Source organism: Sinocyclocheilus rhinocerous, unplaced genomic scaffold (genome assembly GCF_001515625.1).
Source record: "Sinocyclocheilus rhinocerous isolate Xijiao unplaced genomic scaffold, SAMN03320098_v1.1 scaffold781, whole genome shotgun sequence".
Classification (NCBI taxonomy): Eukaryota; Metazoa; Chordata; class Actinopteri; order Cypriniformes; family Cyprinidae; genus Sinocyclocheilus; species Sinocyclocheilus rhinocerous.
The window spans coordinates 321,159-342,523 of record NW_015658395.1 but is presented as its reverse complement, the minus strand read 5'-3'; the positions used below and the strand labels follow the sequence as shown (position 1 = coordinate 342,523).

The following is a 21,365-nucleotide window of genomic DNA, read 5'->3' as shown; positions in this document are numbered from 1 at the left end:
ATGACATAATAAAAGACTCTATTTAAAGATCACAGTCCAGCCCCAAAATACTAATTAATTGTCATTTTAAATCTTTATACTATCCTTCAAACCACTAGGTTTTACCCATTTGTCTGCAAGTTTTTGTAAGGAAGTGAAAATCATTAAAAAAATTAATAAAATTTTGTGTGATCAAAAATTATTTGATTTATAGTAATCAGGTCACTATAATTGTTTAATTTTTACATAAATATATCTGCTACACTGAATGACCATGGTTTATTACTCTGAATGATGTTTTGCCAAATGTGAAAGAATATTGTCATTGTTCCAATAATTCCAGTGTTTTTAGTATTAGTCTGTAATATTGTGAATTAGTCTCATTAAATTTGTTTTAATAATAAAAAAAAGTAAAAAGTAAATGACGGCAGAAGCAGATGTTGAAAATTAATAAGCATTTCATTCTACTGTTTGATGCTCCCTGCCCTTCTTGCAAAGCTGGTCACTTTGTTTCTGATGTGCCTGGACCCAAATATTACTACTTGCAGCTATATTTATGAATACTTTCTGTTTGCCAACATAAATGACATTATCAGGATGGGTATTTAGGGAATTTTTGAGAATCCCCTCAATGGCCTCTCTTGAACTTGTAGTTGAACTTGACATAGTGAGGGGGGCTCTGTTGAGAAATATTGGTAAATTGTATTATTCTGACTGTTGAAATCCTCAATACCTTTCTCGTCTTCTTGCTAAGAATGCCTCTACAGCTACTGGGTCAGCAAGGACTTTTTGGCAGTGCCTAACAACTCTTTTTGTTCATGGACATCTATATAAAAATAAATAAAACAATACAAAAATGCATTAAAATATTAATATTAATTAAGTTTAAAATATGTGTCTAAAGGCCTCCTGTAGCGAATCCATGCATTTGTGTAAGATAAATATCCATATTTCAAACGTAATAAACACTTTTCTCACTTTTCTTTTTTGATGATGTCACAGACTGTCAAAAAAGTCTTCATAACTTCAGAAAAGAAAAACTTGTCTGAAAATGCAAAGAAGACATTTTTTTTAACAGTTTAGAACATTGTATTACCCACAATATTGACATTTTATTTTCACAAAAAAAATAAATAAATAAATAAATTAAACATGGAAGTAGACCTGAATTTAAATGTTTCCTATGTATATAAAATCCCTTTTGAAAATTGTATTTGATGCGGACACCAAAATCGTGATGTCTTGTCTTTGACCCAAAGACGTTTTCTCTTATTTAATATGTTGTGAGAGGGATGTTACTAATATTTTCATAGCAGCTAAAACACATACACATCTTCAGCCCGGCATTGATTTGGTCAGACTCAGCTGTTGATGATTGGAAAGTCTTCTTGACAGAGATCACATGACACTCAGACAAACCAGGAAAAAGCTGTCATTTCCTCTCTTCAGCATTATGCCAAGCCAATCTCTGTCTCGTTTCCCTCAGTATTGCATCCTTTACCTCTTAACTGCTTACTTAGACAAAGGTGAAAAATATAGAGCCACATTTCACCTCACCGAGTATCTTTTTTCCCCCAGTCAAAAGACATCTAATTGCTAATCTATAATCCTTTTAATATGCTCTTGCCTTTTTCGATTGATCCTCTGCCAGACGGAACAGCATGGCTGGGGGCTACATTAATCTTATTAAGGGTGGGTTTAGGATGGTGCCGCAAATCCAAACAGTGCTTTTACCCATACTATATTGCACGCCCCTCTCTCTCTCTCTTCCTTTCTTTACCTATCCTCGATACATCTCAATGCTAGACTCACCTTGCTTTTGTTTATCAGTGACAAACTTGACAAGCCCAGGTACAAAAGGGCTTTGTTGAGTGATGGTTTTTCATTAATATTTATGTTTATTACGGTGAGAGTGAATGATGATAACTGGCCGGTATTTCTCTCTCTCTGTCGTGCACACACACACACACACACACACACACTGCAATACATCATCATACTCTTTATATATTATTCAGACAGCCCACTCGCTCAACTGTAATGTTGCCCTTCACTTTCTAAGATGGATCTAGAGGTCAAGTAACACTTGACTTATATTATTAAGGTGTATTCTTGGTTATGACGGTCTTTGTTTGAGAATGTAGACATTTTTTGTCTAACTTTAAAGCTGCTTTTTTAATGTTTGTAGTTTTAGTTAACTTTGATAAACCTGGATGCAGTCAGGCTTTACTCTTTTGAATTAATTAGTTACACTACCAAACTGCTAAGAAAAGTATTTGACAACACTGAGGCTAATTAAGGGTGCAACATCTTTTAAAATATAACTACAAACTGATATGTTTTTTTAACAATCAGAGCAGTATTTATTTGGCACAAAAACAATGCATCTCAACAAGGGCGACAGCATTAAACTCATAGAAGAAATGTACTACAAATGCAACAAATAAAACTATAAACACTCTAATTGGGCCTGTAATTGAGTCAAGCACACACTGACAAACAGCAGCATTTAGCAGAAGAATAAAAATTAAAGCTGAATGCCAAACTCAGTGTGTCATGAACTTATTGGGAAAAGTAGCTTGAAAATCTAAACCATTTTGAAAACAGATACTGTTACAGTTAGGCTACTATATAATGTGCATGTCCATAATACAGTAAATGCTATGTTTAACCAGGTAAACATTGTAAATTACAACATTTAGGCAATGTGTGCCCTGACAATATTTTTGATAATGAAATGCATGTTGTTTTATTGTATGATTATCTGTTGGGACATTAATTAAAGTACTACCAATAGCTGTTTAGGCAAGGCCATTTACTGCACCGCACTGTGCAGTTTACTGATGTGAAAGCTGACATTACCTGATATATCTTCAGAAATGTGCTACTCTGTTCACATAACCATGTTTAATACAGATACAGCGGAAAAATGTAAAATCTTCACAATTTTCCTTTTTTTCATCACACTGTGGTTTAGAGTGAAGTGGTCTTTTCCCCTCTGGATCGCTTCATTACATCTAGTCCAGAGAACCAGCTGAGAAAAAGACACTTGCAGCCATGATGGTTAATTTCTGCATAAGGGATCAGCAATCCTTGAAAACAATGTCCACACTCTATTCAAGTGCTCAAAATCTTTCTTTAGTAAGGATTTGTTTTACAGTAAGTTGCTGACGTGTATAGACTAATAAAACTTTAAACAGTTTAATTTGGTAAGCACGGAAAATTATCTGAAGTGCTTTAACAAACTTTTCCTGGTGCTGTAAACTATGTAAACTGCCCTAGAATGTCCGCTATGACTATGTTGGTGCATTCAAGTCCTCCTAGAAAATTCGTATTTAAAAGTTATTTATTTACTCATTATTTACTCATGCAACGTCACATATTCAAATTAGATGTATAAGACAGACCTAGCCCAAGCAAAACAAAATAATTATATTGTAAAGAATAAACCCAAATAACGTCTTAATTCAAAATTATGAAAAATAAAGTTAGCTTCTGTCATTTACAACTACATGGTATAAAAAATTATGTTTAGTTATAAGATACAGCATGTAAAATCAAATTATCTTGAAACCCCATTCATTACCATTCACTACAGACTTGAAAATGTCACAACGCGTGCATCATCTAGAATTCCGACCAATAGCAACTTTGAACTCATAATTACGATTATTCCGCATCCGACCTCATAAAACTTCATAAGCGAATTAGACACGCCCCTTCTTTCTTTAGCAATATTTTTACCTGCCCCACAGACGCAAGATAGGCACCTGTTTTGAAGATTCTCTGGTCCTTCCAGCGATGAAAAGCGAAAAGCTTGACCGTCTTGCTTCTTTTTGTTCACGTCGCCTTTTGACCTCTTTATTGTCCATTTAAATGTACTGTTTGAACACATTTCGCGCCCTTCAAACTCATAAAAACTCTTTCAGTGCCTGTTGCCCATATATGGAGTGCGCTCCGTAAACGCGCAAATTGTTGAGAGGCAGACAACTCCTCAAAAGCCTTCTGATTGGCTAAACAAAGAACCTAATCCCGGGGTTATTTTTTATTTTAGTGGCCTGTGTGACCTCGATGTGAGTCTAATGATAGTGCTATCTTTCTGCAGTAGTGATATCTTTCTTCATTTCTACATTTCCTGCATGCCATTCCATAAAAGAGAGAGAGAGAGACAACTAAAGCATTAGATTGGATGCATTAGAGATACAAAATACAGAATATAAATATAAGAATAAATTAAAAAATATAAAAGAGGTCATATTCAATCATATTTTTTTATTTTATTATTTTTCCTTTTGTTCAGTTCTAATACAAAACCAGTAATAAGGGTCATTTTTTGAAATTGAGTTTGATTGATTTATACATAATCTGAAAGCTGAATAAATAAGCTTTCCATTGATTTATGGTTTGTTAGGATAGGACAATATTTGGCCGAGATACAACTATTTGAAAATCTGAAATCTGAGGGAGCAAAAAAAAATATATAAAAATAATAAATTCAAAATTTTGAGAAAAATCACCTTTAAAGTTGTCCAAATGAAGTTCTTAGCAATGCATGTTACTAATCAAAAATTAAGTTTTGATATGTTTATGGTAGGCAATTTACAAAATATCTTCATGGAATATGAACTTTATTTAATATCCTAATGATTTTTGGCATAAAAGAAAAATCGATTATTTTGACTCATACAATGTATTTTTGGCTATTGCTACATATACCCGTGTGACTTATGACTGGTTTTGTGCTCCAGAGTCACATATTATTATTATTTTTTTTGTATAAGGTTTTTTATTTTGGAATAAAGTTTTATTAAAATTTTATATTACCCCTCTTCTGACCACCAAAATAAATCCAGCTATGTTATTAAATGTATTTTCTCTCTTTCTTAGAACCATTAACAGTCAAGAATATGAGATAGGCCTGGATGTTTATATGGGAAAGACATTAATCTCAATATGCATAAACATTAATTGTTACATCATACAGTTGCATAAAGTGCAGAGCAAGTCATTTCTACAACCAAATTTTAATAAACTGCCATTTTATTATGAGGAAGAGCATTTCTAATAACAGAAGGAACTCTTAAATTTAAAAAGGCCAACATAAAATTGATTGCAAATGATATGACCTTAATATTCCACTTTAAACTAACCAGTGTGTGCAGGTGAAATATTTAAAAATGTAGAAACAAAGCAAAAAAAAAAAAGGGAAAAAAAGTCAATAAGCTCCAAATTACAAGCTAATTCTGATATAACCTGTCAAACATTTAAAACTCTAAAGCATGGCTCTGTGATGATATATCTGGTAATTAAATACATCACTTTTTATAGAAGCAGAAAGTGGCTGAAACAAAGCTGGAAATATCAGTAGTGTTTGAAAATGTAGGAAAATGTTGTATTGTGTCTCAAATGACACCTTCATGCATAATGCCTAATGTGGCGTGCTAACCTTCTGGCTGCTGGAGAGGGAGATGAATCCAGACAGCATGCAGAAATGGTAATGGAGGTGCTTTAGCAAAGGTTACCATCTCTCCACAGACCCAGCCCGGGCCGCTCCCTCACCTTCTTGCGTAAAAATCAAAGGAAATGTTACATCTGAATAAGCTGTAAATGCACAGAAAGTTCACACGGGTGACCCGCAGTGCTGCAATGAAAGCCGGGAACGCACTTTGGTAGAGAACCCTGAATGTGTTTACAGCCATAAAATGTGTTTTGATTTGTCATTAGGAGTGCAGAGACTCAGAAATTGTGCTCAAAAATGTTTTATCTTTAAAAGCTAAAAAAAATGAAGACGAAAGAAGACTATTCATTTTTTTTTTTTATGCTAGACATTCTTTTATCCTAATAACCCATATTTTATGTTCTTTCCACACATTTAATAAACAAAAAGCGCAACGGCTATTTTGAAATTCCAGCGCTGTCCTGAAACGCCCCCCTTCTAGTCATTTAATAGTGTGAGGGGGGAACGTGCCCACCGCTGTGGCAAACTTTCAGGAAATGATGAGTAACAATTTTAAGGAGGAGCAGTAATGGCGCGTTCACTCTCACAGTAGCAGAGATTCAGGAGTGATTAATGAAAACACATTTTTCATGGCAATTAAAATGATTAAAGCCGGAGGGCCTTTTTGCTGTTACCCTGAATTGCTCCAGGAACAAGGCGGCAACAAAGCTGCGAACCAAAATTGCATTAGTAGTGGAGGAGAACTGTATTAAAATGCAAATGTACAGCTGTTAATAGTTCTTCAAAAACCAATAATCCCCCACAGTCAGTCATGTGTCAGAATGGTTAATGGAAAAATATCCCAGAGGCACACATGGTCCTTTTCCATTCCGCTTCTGATTAAAACAGAAATTCTGCAGAGGCAAAAGCAGAGCTCGGAGTGGGATGGGATCGACTGGGATGGCTTAATGTTGGGCAGGAGACCAAAACCCATTGTTCGGAATTTCCCTGACTTTAAGGCATGCTTTGTCCCCCCTGGGACGGCTGTGAAGTGCTAAGCAGGGAAAGAAAGCTACTAAATCTGATCTGGAGGTATTAAAGCTATTTATCATGAAGGTGTTTAGCGTATAATCTGTATCGAGCAACATCTGAATTAAATACACATGATAGTCAGGCCCCTCCTTGCAACAGAAACGGGCTCAGCCGAAAGAGAGTGTGGGGTGCGGGCATCATAATTGAATAAATACTGCGTTTGGTTATCCTGTCACTTAATTATGTTTCTGCCGCAGGTTGTGTTATAGATATCGAAGCGTTCTGACCCACCAGAGGGAGAAATGCTGTTCTGTCTCTCATTCCTGCGCAGGAGGGGAGCTGCCAATGGACCAAACAAGTTGATTAAGAACATTATCATTTAATAGGTTTTGGGGAACCAGCAACAACAAGCAAAACATATAATGATTTTTTATATATATATATATATCTTCACATAACATAATGGATTTTTTTTGTATTTCACTGTTTTTTAGTGAAGTCTAGTTTAGCGGTTTTTAATCATAGCAAAGCAGTTTCAAAGGCCTAACAATCAAAGCAGTATAAAAATATCATACATATATGGATTTGATGCACTGAAATATTGATATAATGCTTAATTTTCTAGATAGATAGATAGATTTATGTTTATGATTTATGTTGATTAGAAAGAAAAAATTTAAGGCAAACTTCAGACAGCTCCAAAATGAGTCTGTCTGCAAAACCCCTGTAGACAGGTGATGAAGACACAAACCTAGCACCCTCTTTAATTACTGATAAGTTGTGAGCCAGCTAAACTCTTTAGATTGCTCCCGCCAGAGGCCTTAATCACTTTAAGGCGGACCGCTGATCCTAACTGCTGCATTGGAGTGTTCTGTGGCAGTGAAACAGACACTATCGGTCTGCTGGTCTCACCCGATCCCATTTCCTGCTGCTGAGACATAGTGCATCTGCAAATGAAAGATCTCCCTGCTCCTGCTGGGAAATGGAAAGCGGTTTTGTTTAGAGATAGTAAAAGAGATAGATAAAAATTTCTGTATAGTTTTAAATGGGCTTAAATATTTCACAGTTGTCATTTAGATTTCAATACCATTCTCTATCCCTTCTCTGACGCTTACAAATGACAAATTAACAAGATAAGCGTGTAGAAAAAAAGGTTTTCATATCACATTCTGAGAAACACAATAATAAAGACTCCACCTGATAAAACTTTCAGTATTTTATTCATTTGTACATCTCCATCCTCTTGTTCCCCTGAAAGTAAACATGATCATACAGATGATAAGTACTTCTAATATATATTTTTGACAGTTTTACAGCCCCTGTACAAGAGCATGGATTTCATGGAGTTCACATCTACATCAGCAACATCAGTTTCTTTGTCCAAAGAACCAAGAACAAGCATATATGGGATTGGGAGCTGAGAGAGAGAGAGAGAGAGAGAGAGTGTGGGGTTTTGGGTTAACAGACAATGAGTGAAGGCATATACAGAAGCAGCTCCATCAGGATCAACTATGTACAATACAAACCATTCATACAAATTAGGCTCTAGATATAGAATTCATTACATTACAGTGTATTATAAGTGACAATGAGCAAGCCCTCCAACCATTCCTGGATCTTATTAAACTACAGGACACAGCTCGGGCCGAACAATTCGCAATTATTACAGTACAGCTTCTTTGTAATAGGTAGAAAACATGCCTGTAGTTAAGGCCTGCTCATATCCAGCAGAACAAAGCCATTCTCCTCATCTTTGGGCCTTTGGGCTGGGAGGAATAACTCAAGAACTTGTGGGGACTCCAGGGCTGTTCAAAAGTTTGTAGGTGGAGGGAACATTGAGATTCTGATCGCGAATAATTCTGCTGCGACATCGCTTCTGAGGCGAGCTACCAGCTAAACGAAAAAGTCCTACTGTATCTACACCTTCGTGGCCTTTTGGCAGTTCTAATAAACATGTACGTACTTGTACAAATCAACTAATTAAACAAATATTCTGAAAATCAAACACTTGCACAATTCTAAATTAAAACGGAACATTACAAGACAAAATTGAGAGTTTACATGGTTATACAAGAAACACTCCAGTGGTAAAATAATATTCTAAGAACATTAAAATATATAAACAATAAATTAACAATAATATGTGCTTTAACTTAAAGGAAACCAAGTGAGCAAACAAAAGCACTACGTTATGCCCTCAAATGAAAGTTTCATGTAGTACTTGTGCAAATAGCCAAATTCTTCTCTTTTCAAGTCGATTTAATAGATCCGGGCCATGAGCGCATGGTATGGGCGGTTCGGGGAACATGTATTTGTTGTGGATGGGGAGAGGGCTCCATCCTTTGCCTCTCGTTGTCCTTCGTGTGGATGACGTCAGCGGCTACCTTTAGCCGGAAGGGAAGTAAGGAGTATCGCTGTGGTAGTTATAATCTGGGCAGACTTTCTGCACTAGCTTGTAGTCGGTGCTGTAGAAGGAGATGTAAATGCAAATGACTTTGAAGGGCTTCGAGCAGAGCCAGGATACGTGGCTTTGCGTCTGCTCCTGGTAACATGTCTTGGATGGGTCGAAGTTGCAGAGCGTGTTCTTGGAGCCCCTCTCCACCTTCTCGTACTCGATGCGGCAGTTGAAGGACTTGGAATCCTTGGAGTCAATGACCGACTGCTGGGCCGTCAAGTCAAACTCCACGATTTTGCTGGGTGGGACCAGGCTGACGGACACATTGCCCTGGCCCGTGGAGTTATGGCGGAAGAAGACGCTGAAGGTGCCGTTGCCGTGATCGACGATCTTTCCGGTGATCAGGAGGTTGAGCTTGACCGTTTTGATATTGGAGTGGAAATCTCCCCAGCCGAACATTTTCTTGAACTTGCCTGTCTTGACCATCGGCCGCCGTTTGGCTCGAGGCCTGGAGTCCTGCAGGTCCGTGGTATTCCTCAGCCAGTCCCACAGATCCTGCTCTGAGTAAGGCTCTGGAGTGTCATAGTGCAGGTCCAGGGCTGTTGCGTTTTCCTTCCCATGGAGAGTCTGTGATAGAAGTCGACTGATGGACAAGTCCTTACTGCTTTCTGTCCATATATGCTTTAGTGTCGACTTGGGGCTCCCTGATTTGAGCAGCTCCGACTTCCCCGGGATAGAACCGTGGGCACTTGAAACCTAAGAAAGCAAGACGGAGAGGACGTTATTGAGCCGTCTTAACCTTAAAGAGCTACAGAAGACGCATAATGCAAAGCAAGTGAGCATTTCATCCAGTGCCGCTTGACAGGAAAAAGGAATTAAGTGGATATTACTCTTGATTCGGTAGATATTGACCCCTCACCCCCACACAATCATGTAGTCTTCTACTCAACAGACAGATCAAATGGATTAGGATGAGGGTGGAAAAAAAGATAATCGATCGAGCCCGCAAGCTTCAATTTGCAAGGTGTTAGCTGACAGGAGCCGTCTGGGAAATGGAACGGAGAATGAGAAAAAGAATACAACGATCAAACTCGCCACGTCGTGCGGTCGGGGAGGGGATCTCCGCCGGCCCTCCCTGATAATACCGGTGACTATTCTTTGAGTAAAGAGCAGACTATTAACCAGCCAGTGCTCCTTGAATTGATGATTGATGAACCACTGGGTTCTCTCCATTTAGTGCAGATGAGTGGAATTAGGTCCATACAGGGCCTGGCGGAGTGCCGTGACATTGATTGCCTGATTTCTACTGTAAGACCTGACAGCAGATCCGTCTTGCAGTGGTTTTTGCATCTCGAGGGCTACCCCTGGGATCGATAGTTAGAAAATAAGGTCTCGCTACCAATCTGCCCGACCCTTCGGACAGAATTGCCTCACAGCATGTGCGAAAGCGAGGGAGATGCGAGTCCATTTTAAACACAGTGTTGGGTGGGAGCAGGGCCACGTGGCTCACTTAAGGATTTCATGTTGCGAACCTGAAAGGTAATCGATATCTGACTTGAAGAGTGGTTCAAAATGCAAATTAAGAGAAGTTTAACTTAAAAACTTGGGAATTGCACGATAGCGCTCCGCGCGTGTTCAGAACTCATTAAATATTTGTTAAAAATTAATGAATAAAAACGCACAACTCAACATGCACCTGACAAGCAAGCACTCTAGTGATGAAGAACCCTGGGAAGAGAGTTCAAATATGTTTCCAATAAAATTAGCGATCATTACTCTTCCTCATGTGTGGAGTAAGAGGCCCTGCCCTGTACTAAAAGAGTAATATGTTTTGCGCTCTGCGAGCATGATTAAAGACGGAGTTATTATTTATTAATGGCTAATTGCTGAAGGGGCAATACAAACATTCCAAGGCTGAGCAAGTTTCAAGGAGCTATTTGTGTGAAGTTCAGTGCAGCCTGACTGACTGGGAGGGCACTTGCATTGATAAATGGATCTTTATAGTGCTTGATTTAGCAAAATATTGAGGGAAAAACATGGTTTCATGTTTATGTATTCATCATCCAATGGATTATAGTGTAATGCAATAAAACACTTGCAAAACATTTTAACAAGTGTCCTGGGTTATGTAACATACAGTCGATATATAGTCAGGTAGTCACGATCATATTAATATTAAAATTATTATATAATAATTCTTACTACCACTACTACTACTCATTTTAATAATAATAATAATACTTTTAAATTTAATTGGTTTGTATTCTTTTTATTTGTAATTGTTTTATGTTCTTTATTTTCTTGTTCTTTTATATTTGTTTCTTTATTTCTTATTTGTATTGTATTCGATGACATTCATTCAGTATGGTTTCTGTAATGCACTTTGTAAACACTGTTTTTAAAAGATGCTATAGAAATAAAGCTTTATATACTAAACCCTAATAGAGTAATCAGGATTTTGTATCACACTGAAAGTTTATTTGATAATGACCGGCTAACCTGCTTATTACAAAGCTAATTACCAAATAAATGGACACGAAATGAAGTTGTCAAATCTCAAGCATGCAGTTTAAAGGTCATTATACCAAAATATTTGATGGCAGAATACTGCAACTGATCAATCAGAATAAAGCATTTCAGATATTCATTCTAATTGAGTCATTAATGAGTCGAATACGTGTTAGAATTTTAGCTCTTACATTTATAAATAGCCATTTAAAAGGTAAAGGTAAATCCTGAGACTAGCATTCAACAACTGAAAAACAAACAGTGTCTTACTCTTTGCCTATGGCTATTCTGTATCTGTCCACCTTTGGCGACCTTAAAAAGCTCACACGTTGACAGCACAAACAACGAAACACTGGCCAGGAGTCAGTTCTCCTGGGCACAAAGCCTGCACACATAGCGGATGTCTGAACGCAAGCCTCGGTCTGTCCAGTCTGTCTTGCCATGATTGGCTTGGATCCAGCCCGACTGCTGGAGCTTTACGGAGCCAGCTGCAGTGCTCACCTGAGGCAACAGTGCATCTGGTAAACACATTCGGGGGGGAGTCACGGCCAAGCCCTTCCCACCTCACCCACTGACAGCCAGTCAGCCAGGCACAAACAGCTGGACTCCCCCAGGCACTGCACAGCATCAGGTCAGCAAGAGCAGCATGTGTACACCAATCTGTGTGCCTGGTGTGAGTCTTAATGAGTCTGCCTGCTTTAAGAACTTCAAGGCTGACAGATCAGATCATATTGGTTACATTCTTAATCCCAACAGCAAGCTGAACAACATCAAACATTATAAATATTAAAAGGCTTTTACAAATGCAAACATTGTTCATTCCAACAATACAGGATTCAGGACATGCTGTTCATCAACATGGGGAGTGTGCAAAAAGACGTTTTTAAAATCATCCAGTTGGAGGGTTGTGCAAATGCCTATTCTGGACTATTTTTAACTTGACACAGCATCTGAAAACACAAAAGCCATGATGGGACAAACAAAAACCAATGCAAGACATGATACAACAGCCTAAGATGTCCATCTGAATATTAGTAATATTAGGGATGAATTTCTTTTCAAACAGGGTTTTACTGTGCAAATATTCAAACAAGTAAAGCATGGCAACTATAATTAACATAACATAACATAACATATAACATAATTTTCACACTATATAGTTCAAAGAAATGTGAGTGCAAATTAAATTCAGCAACTTGCCAAATGATGTTTTTTTAGAATTATGAACAGTCACTGTTGTGCCAGTGACTAACAGAAAATTACACATTGCAACATGGAGAGGTAACAATGCATTTAACCTTGAAATACATGCTCTATGACTGCACTGCAGTACCAACTAACGGCAAGAATCAGACACTGCTTGCCTAACATAAGCCAGAGCTACATTTGGTCCTAATTAATGATAGCAGATTAAATGGAATAATTATGCAGGCTAATTCTGAAAATGCAATTATGTTATTGCCGCACATTTGTGTTTCTATTTGAATGTTAATTTGCACTAATTAAGGTATTAATATGCATCAATAAGTCAACTACAGTGTTAGCTAGCATATTATTGACACATTGATTACATCGCCAAGGCTGTTTACTTAGTAAGTGAAACATTACAATGTGCTTGTTCCCAGCATTTCTGCAGGTGTCCATATCTTTAAAACTGGCCCATTAAAAGGGGACATTTAAATTAGCTTTTTAAAATCATAATCAGCCTTGGCTTCGGGGGCTGTCCTTTAAAGAGAAATGATCAAGATCAAAAAAGAAAAATGTTATTTTATATTCCAGAAAAATGTATCATAAACTGAAAGAGAGTGTGTATGTAATATTCTTATACATTTAACATAAAACAATTAAATAAAAATTTAAATACATATAATAATAAATAAAATAATAATTTATATAGAATTCTTATATTATATTATATTATATAGATTTTTAGTTATATATATATATATATATATATAGGCTATATAATTCTATATAATTATTTTATTATATTATATTATATTATATTATATTATCTATATATATACTCTCAAAATTTCCATACTGATGTCTGCATTATGGAGGGTAAGTACTCTTGCTGTGTGAGGTAACTTCCTTTCATAGTCGTATTGTCTCTTTGACAGAGCTAGCGTACGAAACAGCAGGTGGACTAAAGGTCAACCGATAATGACCATTGTTATAATAGCTTTTGTAAAACAACGGTAGTAAGAGAATGAGCAAAGGGAGTAGATAAAACCCAGAGTAGAGGAAAAATGGTCTCAACTCTGACCCTGAGAGCACATTTCACCACTTAGCTTTACACTACAGAAATACACTAAACGCGAAGTGAGGGGAGAATTACAAAAACACGTCCGCCTGAGATAAACGTCGCAGAGAAAACACGGTCTTTATCAATAAAACCGCTAAGTCGAGGCCAAAACCTGCACAGTCCAAAACAATATGCCATAAAAATGCTCAGCGGATCATTCCGGTGCCTCACTTTAACAACCTCCCAAACAACGTTTACAGCCTGGGAGATGAGATAAAACGGTGCATATCTTCTTCCTCCTCAGCAATTCACTGCCATCCACAACCTAGACACTTAAACAAGGCACCTCATGCTGCGGCCGTCCTGAGAGAAATGAAAAGGAAAGGCAAAAATGAAGATGGATTTCAACTAAATTCACTTCTGCTAACAAAGCACTCGCAGGCTTTGCTAGCCCCCCTTTCCCCGCTGCCTGCTGCCTACGTTTGGTTTGTAGGAGTGTGAGGCATTGCACGGGCCCATTAGCGGCATAACTAAGCACTGTGCTTTAGGATGGGCCACTGGGGCAGAGGCACGCTTGCTGCAAGAGTTGGGCAGCTGCTAAGCAGCCATGGAATATCAGGCTGTGACCATGCACTAGAACTGCCTAATGGTGTCATAAGAAGACCGTTAGATGCACCATTAAAGCAGGCTGTCATGCTCGTTGTGTATAGCCAGTGTGTGTTTGTAACAATGCCCATGGACTCCCCTGATGCAGTCAAGTAGGTATTGCAACACACACAGACTATACAGAAACCATTCTGTATTTCACATAATCTGAGATGCCGTGTGAAATGCATTTCCTGCATTTACGAATGTAATTATGAAAGAACCAAATAAGAATATTAAAACACATTTTAATAGGGGTCTTTAAACAAAACATGTTCTAGTAAACAACATGTTTTTAAAAGTTTAACAGCATTTAAATGTTTAGCTATAGTGTGGATTTACATTGGTAAACTATTTAAGTGCAGCATAAATTGGAACGTAAAACGTGTTCTGTGTGAACCGGCTCCATTGGGACCCATTTGCTCAGAATGTGTTTTTACATAAAAAATGTGAGACGTCGTGCTGAGGAATGTGAAAGTTAAAAAGTTCAACTTTGAAAACATGGCACTACAAAAATTTAACACCCAAACTCAAAGCACTGAAAAAGTTGCACAATGGTCAACAGCATTTGGCTAACGAAGATTTTGGGTAAACTTTTACAATGCAACGTAAAGTCGAATGTGAAGCGAGTTTTGTGTGAACAAGCCACACTGGGGATAATTTGCACAGAATGCATTATACAGTGTTTAAAAATGTGAGACGCAGGGCAGTGGAAAGTCTAGAAGTCTAGAAATGTGTTTAGTTTGATTTGACAATCAAACATGTTAGTCTAACATGTGTTTACACAGAAAAACGATGGAAAGCAGTGCAGTAGAATGCAAACGTAAAGTCGAATGTGAAGCGAGTTTTGTGTGAACAAGCCACACTGGGGATAATTTGCACAGAATGCATTATACAGTGTTTAAAAATGTGAGACGCAGGGCAGTGGAATGGGAAAAAAATGGCAAGTCTAGAAATGTGTTTAGTTTGATTTGACAATCAAACATGTTAGTCTAACATGTGTTTACACAGAAAAACGATGGAAAGCAGTGCAGTAGAATGCAAAAAATGTGTTCAGTGTGAACGCTGTCAGTTTTCAGATTCATTTTAGGTAAACATGCTGTGTGAGCAAAACCGGTTTCAGTGACTCAAATGATACGCTCAATACTCAGTTAAAAAGAATTAAAAAGCATTCAAAACTGTTGTCCGTTGATTCACATTTGACAAATTATCTTGGTCTTCGTAGGCTTGTGTCATATTAACTGTGCTAAGACTTTTATTTGTTTTCTTGTCATCTTTTGGTCACTACAGGTGAAATTCACCAAATGTAAGAACAAAAAAGGGCACTTGTTCATACAGGTGCAACTAAAACAGCCTACTGTATATAGGCTATTGTAAAACATTTGAGACTCATACCTGCTATAAAATACGATTCTCAATCCCAAACAGTGACTGGGTGAATGCAGTCATTTAACAGCATAATAGCTACACTGCTGCACATACAGTAACATACTAACTCTAGCAAGGCCATTTAGAATCTTAAAAGGACACATATTAGCAAGATTAAAGTGAACTAGGCTCTAATTTTAACAATGCAAAGCTCCCAAGTTCACCAGATCATGTATTAAAAAATATTACACATGCAAAAACTGGCCATTGTGATTCGTTATGGGATGATTTTTTTAAAGAGGTCATGACATTTTTTAAAAATATTATTTTAACATGTTTCTTGAGATTCACTTATAATGTTAATTAAGTTTTTGAGGAAAAAACAAATATGCAGAAAGAATTATTTTCAACTCTGAAATGATCGGTTTCTTTAAGGGGCGGCTTATTCAAGGCTTGCCAGTAAACAACGACTGTTATAATTGGTTAACATTGCACAGGAAACAGTATCAACGGCCACTGGCTTCTGCACATGAGAGTTTTGAAAACATTATTTACATAAAACCGTAATTTACAGACAAAGCAGTTGGCTGTTTCATCTTTCAGGAAAAGTTTCATTACAATCTCTCCATCACACTATGCCTTATTTACAAAACAATCTGCAGACAAATGTATGAACAAACAAATAATTCTCTGAAGCGATCCGGAATGCCATTAAAAAGAAACCATCGACTTATTTCTGGTGCTGAGGTCCTTTTTAAGTTTGTACAGAGACGCACATGAGCTATTTAAACTGGACACATCAAAGCGAACACTCTTTGACTCTTCCATTTGCCCTGTTGTCAGAAGTAGCTCAAGAGCATGGACTATTTCACAAATTGAACAGGCATCTGTATACTGTATCCACTGTAGACAGTGTCAGTGATTATAATGGCTTCTATTTGGATTTGACGACATGACGCTCGCATCCAGTGTAGACAAGTGTCAGCCGTCAAGTGACTGAACCCCTAGTGGGCGGGGCCTATGGTGTGATAATTTATAACTATTCTTGCTCTGGAGGCAAAATGTCTTATGCAAATGTATTTGCCTGTGTGACATCACAAATCCCACAATCAGGGGCATCACAACCAGGGGGAAAAAGGGGGACAGAATGCATAGGGCCCAGAGGCTGAGAGGGGCCCACAACCATGTCCACTAGGGGGCCCGACTGAGGTCGTCAGCCAAATCCCCCTCCCCCTCCTTTGATGGGCCCCATAGACCAATTCGGTATTTGCAAACAGTGATGACGGTTTTTGTGGGCGGAGCCTATCTGGTGGCAGAAAATGACAGTTTTCAAGTAGCAGTCTATGGAGGCCATGGAATAAAATAATAAAAAAGGTAAATTTGAGTTTATATTTAAAAATTCTGACTTCATTTTCACAATTCCGAGATTATATCTCACAATTCTGATAAGGAAAAACAACTCGTCATTCTCTCTTTACCCCTCGGCTCGGAATCATGAGTTTATATCCCTGACTTGGCTTTTCTTTTTTCCTCAGAGTTGACAGTTAAATCAAATTATAAAGTCCAAACTAGGAGATATAAACTTGCATTTGTGAGAAAAAAAGGTCAGAATTGTGAGATAAAATAGGTAAATTTTATGCAAAATGTTAGTAGGAATAGGTTTAAATAATATTTCATGCTGTAACTGTAGGGCTATACAATATGTCCCCTATGAACTGCATACAGTATGCGAATATTATTTAGACCTATTGTTTAAGACAAATTTATGCTTTAAAAGAAGAGTAATCATAGCAGTTTTCATCCATAGTCTGTCCATTTAAACGTCTGTGTTTAGCTTCAAATGGTGTCTTTGATGACAGTATTCATTCTATAAAAATGATTTGCATTCTGATTCTGACATCCAAAGCCAGAAATTTACCCATTTCCCTCCACTTGTTACCGGTGTTTTTCTGCAACCACAATGCGCATGCAGCTGCAAGTGACGTAACTGTGATGTCTACTCCAAATTGGTCTATAGCAAATTCTGTGCAATGGGCCCAGAATCCCTAGCGACTCCACTGCCCACAATATCAAAATGAGCTGATTTTGGAGATTTGTTAAATTTTTCGTCTATAATGAGAAGGACGTTTTGAATGTTTTAATGATACAAAGACCTCTTATGTGTCAATAGATCAAAGCAAAAGTGATTTCTCATGTTATGACTCCTTAAAAGGGGCTCTTTAGAGTGTGAAATGGACTTAAATTGGTCCCTGTCAGTTGACATTGATGTCACAGCTTAAGACAGACACTCAGCAGAAGAATCGAACACCCATGAACCACAGTTTACTAACATTATACAAATATTAAAAAGGCTACAAAACCATGGTTCCTTTAAAACAGCACCCCAAAATGTAACAGTGAAAGAACATCCTCTCAATACTATTCCCAAGGAGGAAACCACAGTTCTCTTCCTGAGCAATGCATATTTTGTTGAGCCAACTCCGCTGAGCGCTGATATTTACTGTGGAAATCTTGAGACTAATGTGGCCTGAGGCTCCATAAATCAAAGCAGGCTTCCCTTTGTCAGCATCGCAGATGGCCCCGCTGCCCAATCACCCCAATTAAGAGCCGAGAAAGCGAGCAAAACAATCTGCAGACAAATGTATGAACAAACAAATAATTCTCTGAAGCGATCCGGAATGCCATTAAAAAGAAACCATCGACTTATTTCTGGTGCTGAGGTCCTTTTTAAGTTTGTACAGAGACGCACATGAGCTATTTAAACTGGACACATCAAAGCGAACACTCTTTGACTCTTCCATTTGCCCTGTTGTCAGAAGTAGCTCAAGAGCATGGACTATTTCACAAATTGAACAGGCATCTGTATACTGTATCCACTGTAGACAGTGTCAGTGATTATAATGGCTTCTATTTGGATTTGACGACATGACGCTCGCATCCAGTGTAGACAAGTGTCAGCCGTCAAGTGACTGAACCCCTAGTGGGCGGGGCCTATGGTGTGATAATTTATAACTATTCTTGCTCTGGAGGCAAAATGTCTTATGCAAATGTATTTGCCTGTGTGACATCACAAATCCCACAATCAGGGGCATCACAACCAGGGGGAAAAAGGGGGACAGAATGCATAGGGCCCAGAGGCTGAGAGGGGCCCACAACCATGTCCACTAGGGGGCCCGACTGAGGTCGTCAGCCAAATCCCCCTCCCCCTCCTTTGATGGGCCCCATAGACCAATTCGGTATTTGCAAACAGTGATGACGGTTTTTGTGGGCGGAGCCTATCTGGTGGCAGAAAATGACAGTTTTCAAGTAGCAGTCTATGGAGGCCATGGAATAAAATAATAAAAAAGGTAAATTTGAGTTTATATTTAAAAATTCTGACTTCATTTTCACAATTCCGAGATTATATCTCACAATTCTGATAAGGAAAAACAACTCGTCATTCTCTCTTTACCCCTCGGCTCGGAATCATGAGTTTATATCCCTGACTTGGCTTTTCTTTTTTCCTCAGAGTTGACAGTTAAATCAAATTATAAAGTCCAAACTAGGAGATATAAACTTGCATTTGTGAGAAAAAAAGGTCAGAATTGTGAGATAAAATAGGTAAATTTTATGCAAAATGTTAGTAGGAATAGGTTTAAATAATATTTCATGCTGTAACTGTAGGGCTATACAATATGTCCCCTATGAACTGCATACAGTATGCGAATATTATTTAGACCTATTGTTTAAGACAAATTTATGCTTTAAAAGAAGAGTAATCATAGCAGTTTTCATCCATAGTCTGTCCATTTAAACGTCTGTGTTTAGCTTCAAATGGTGTCTTTGATGACAGTATTCATTCTATAAAAATGATTTGCATTCTGATTCTGACATCCAAAGCCAGAAATTTACCCATTTCCCTCCACTTGTTACCGGTGTTTTTCTGCAACCACAATGCGCATGCAGCTGCAAGTGACGTAACTGTGATGTCTACTCCAAATTGGTCTATAGCAAATTCTGTGCAATGGGCCCAGAATCCCTAGCGACTCCACTGCCCACAATATCAAAATGAGCTGATTTTGGAGATTTGTTAAATTTTTCGTCTATAATGAGAAGGATGTTTTGAATGTTTTAATGATACAAAGACCTCTTATGTGTCAATAGATCAAAGCAAAAGTGATTTCTCATGTTATGACTCCTTAAAAGGGGCTCTTTAGAGTGTGAAATGGACTTAAATTGGTCCCTGTCAGTTGACATTGATGTCACAGCTTAAGACAGACACTCAGCAGAAGAATCGAACACCCATGAACCACAGTTTACTAACATTATACAAATATTAAAAAGGCTACAAAACCATGGTTCCTTTAAAACAGCACCCCAAAATGTAACAGTGAAAGAACATCCTCTCAATACTATTCCCAAGGAGGAAACCACAGTTCTCTTCCTGAGCAATGCAGATTTTGTTGAGCCAACTCCGCTGCTGAGCGCTGATATTTACTGTGGAAATCTTGAGACTAATGTGGCCTGAGGCTCCATAAATCAAAGCAGGCTTCCCTTTGTCAGCATCGCAGATGGCCCCGCTGCCCAATCACCCCAATTAAGAGCCGAGAAAGCGAGAGAGAAGAACACAGACGCAGCAAGATGCAGAGAGGAAAAGTGAGCGTGTGAGAGGAAGAGAGGGCACCTGTCCCGCTGTCATATTCGGGGGGCCTCCTCTGATCAGTGATTCGGGGCCTTCCTCTTAGCCACTTCAGCGCAGAATTAATGATGGCAAACAAAAGCCAGTGCGTCGCTCCTCACAGCTATTTGTGGGAGACTTCTCTCTCTACTCCTTTCCCTCTGAACTAATCCTCAATGTCACACTTAATGAGATTTTAGGCTGGAATAATAAACTGAAGCTGTGCTGCTCTTCTCCAAATGATTTCTTGTACTCCTATTCTTTATTTATTTTCCTTTTTTGCAGACCTGGATCTATACCATGCCATTAGACACCTGTGCTAGCTACATCTGCAGCAGAAAGACAGATTGGAAGGGCTGCATACATGCCATATACTTTTCAGTATTTTATAGTTTGTAACATCATGAATCTGTTTAAATAATTAATATGGTGATCAAAAAAATCAATTTAGTTTCACTATTTGGATGAATGCTGTATGTTTATGTATGTTAAATTTGTTTATAACTAATATGGTGATAAAAGTAATTGAATATCAATTTAGTTTCAGTATAACATGCTGTAAGTTTAGGTGTATGTGTGTTTTACTAGAAGGACTCAAGTTGTTTCCTGGACCAGTGTGTAAATTGGAATTAATTTCACAGTAATATTAATTAAAAATAATACTGGGTGGGTCTAACAATAAAAAATGGCTTGAACCGACAAACTCAAAGGGTGTAGAAACAATTTTTACTGCAAGTAAATCTGACCAAGAATTACAAAGATTTGTCAAATAATTCACTGAATTAAATGTGAAATTTAGACAGAACGTCTGAAATAGTATTTTCTTGTAAGATGTACAATAATAAAAAAAATACAACAATTATAATGTAATATAATATAACTTAAAAAATAAAAAATAAAATAAATTTTTGTTTATCAGTCCCATCTATATATTTTTAGTCCAGTCCACTTTGTAGTTAAATCCAGTACACAAAGTTTATTTACCTCCAAAATACAATTTTAACCCTTACACAAAACACACATAATCCATAGTTTGGTAAAAAAAATAAATAAATAAATAATATATATATATATATATATATACACACACACATAC

The 21,365-nt window shown here is 37.6% G+C and overlaps 1 protein-coding gene across 3 annotated transcripts in view; it reads right to left on the bottom strand.

Moving 5' to 3' along the window:
* Window positions 1–1,733: 1,733 nt before the first annotated feature.
* Window positions 1,734–21,365, bottom strand: part of LOC107722163 (neurexophilin-1-like) — a 48,244-nt gene continuing 28,612 nt past the window's right edge. For 2 of the 3 annotated variants that reach the window (XM_016530417.1, XM_016530416.1), the window contains exon 2: window positions 7,673–9,599. In XM_016530417.1, coding sequence (XP_016385903.1) covers window positions 8,835–9,599 — 765 coding nt within the window. In that variant the 3' untranslated portion in view covers window positions 7,673–8,834. Of the gene's footprint in view, window positions 1,746–7,672; window positions 9,600–21,365 lie in introns of those variants that run through there. The other variant, XR_001637778.1, reaches the window with a different exon arrangement.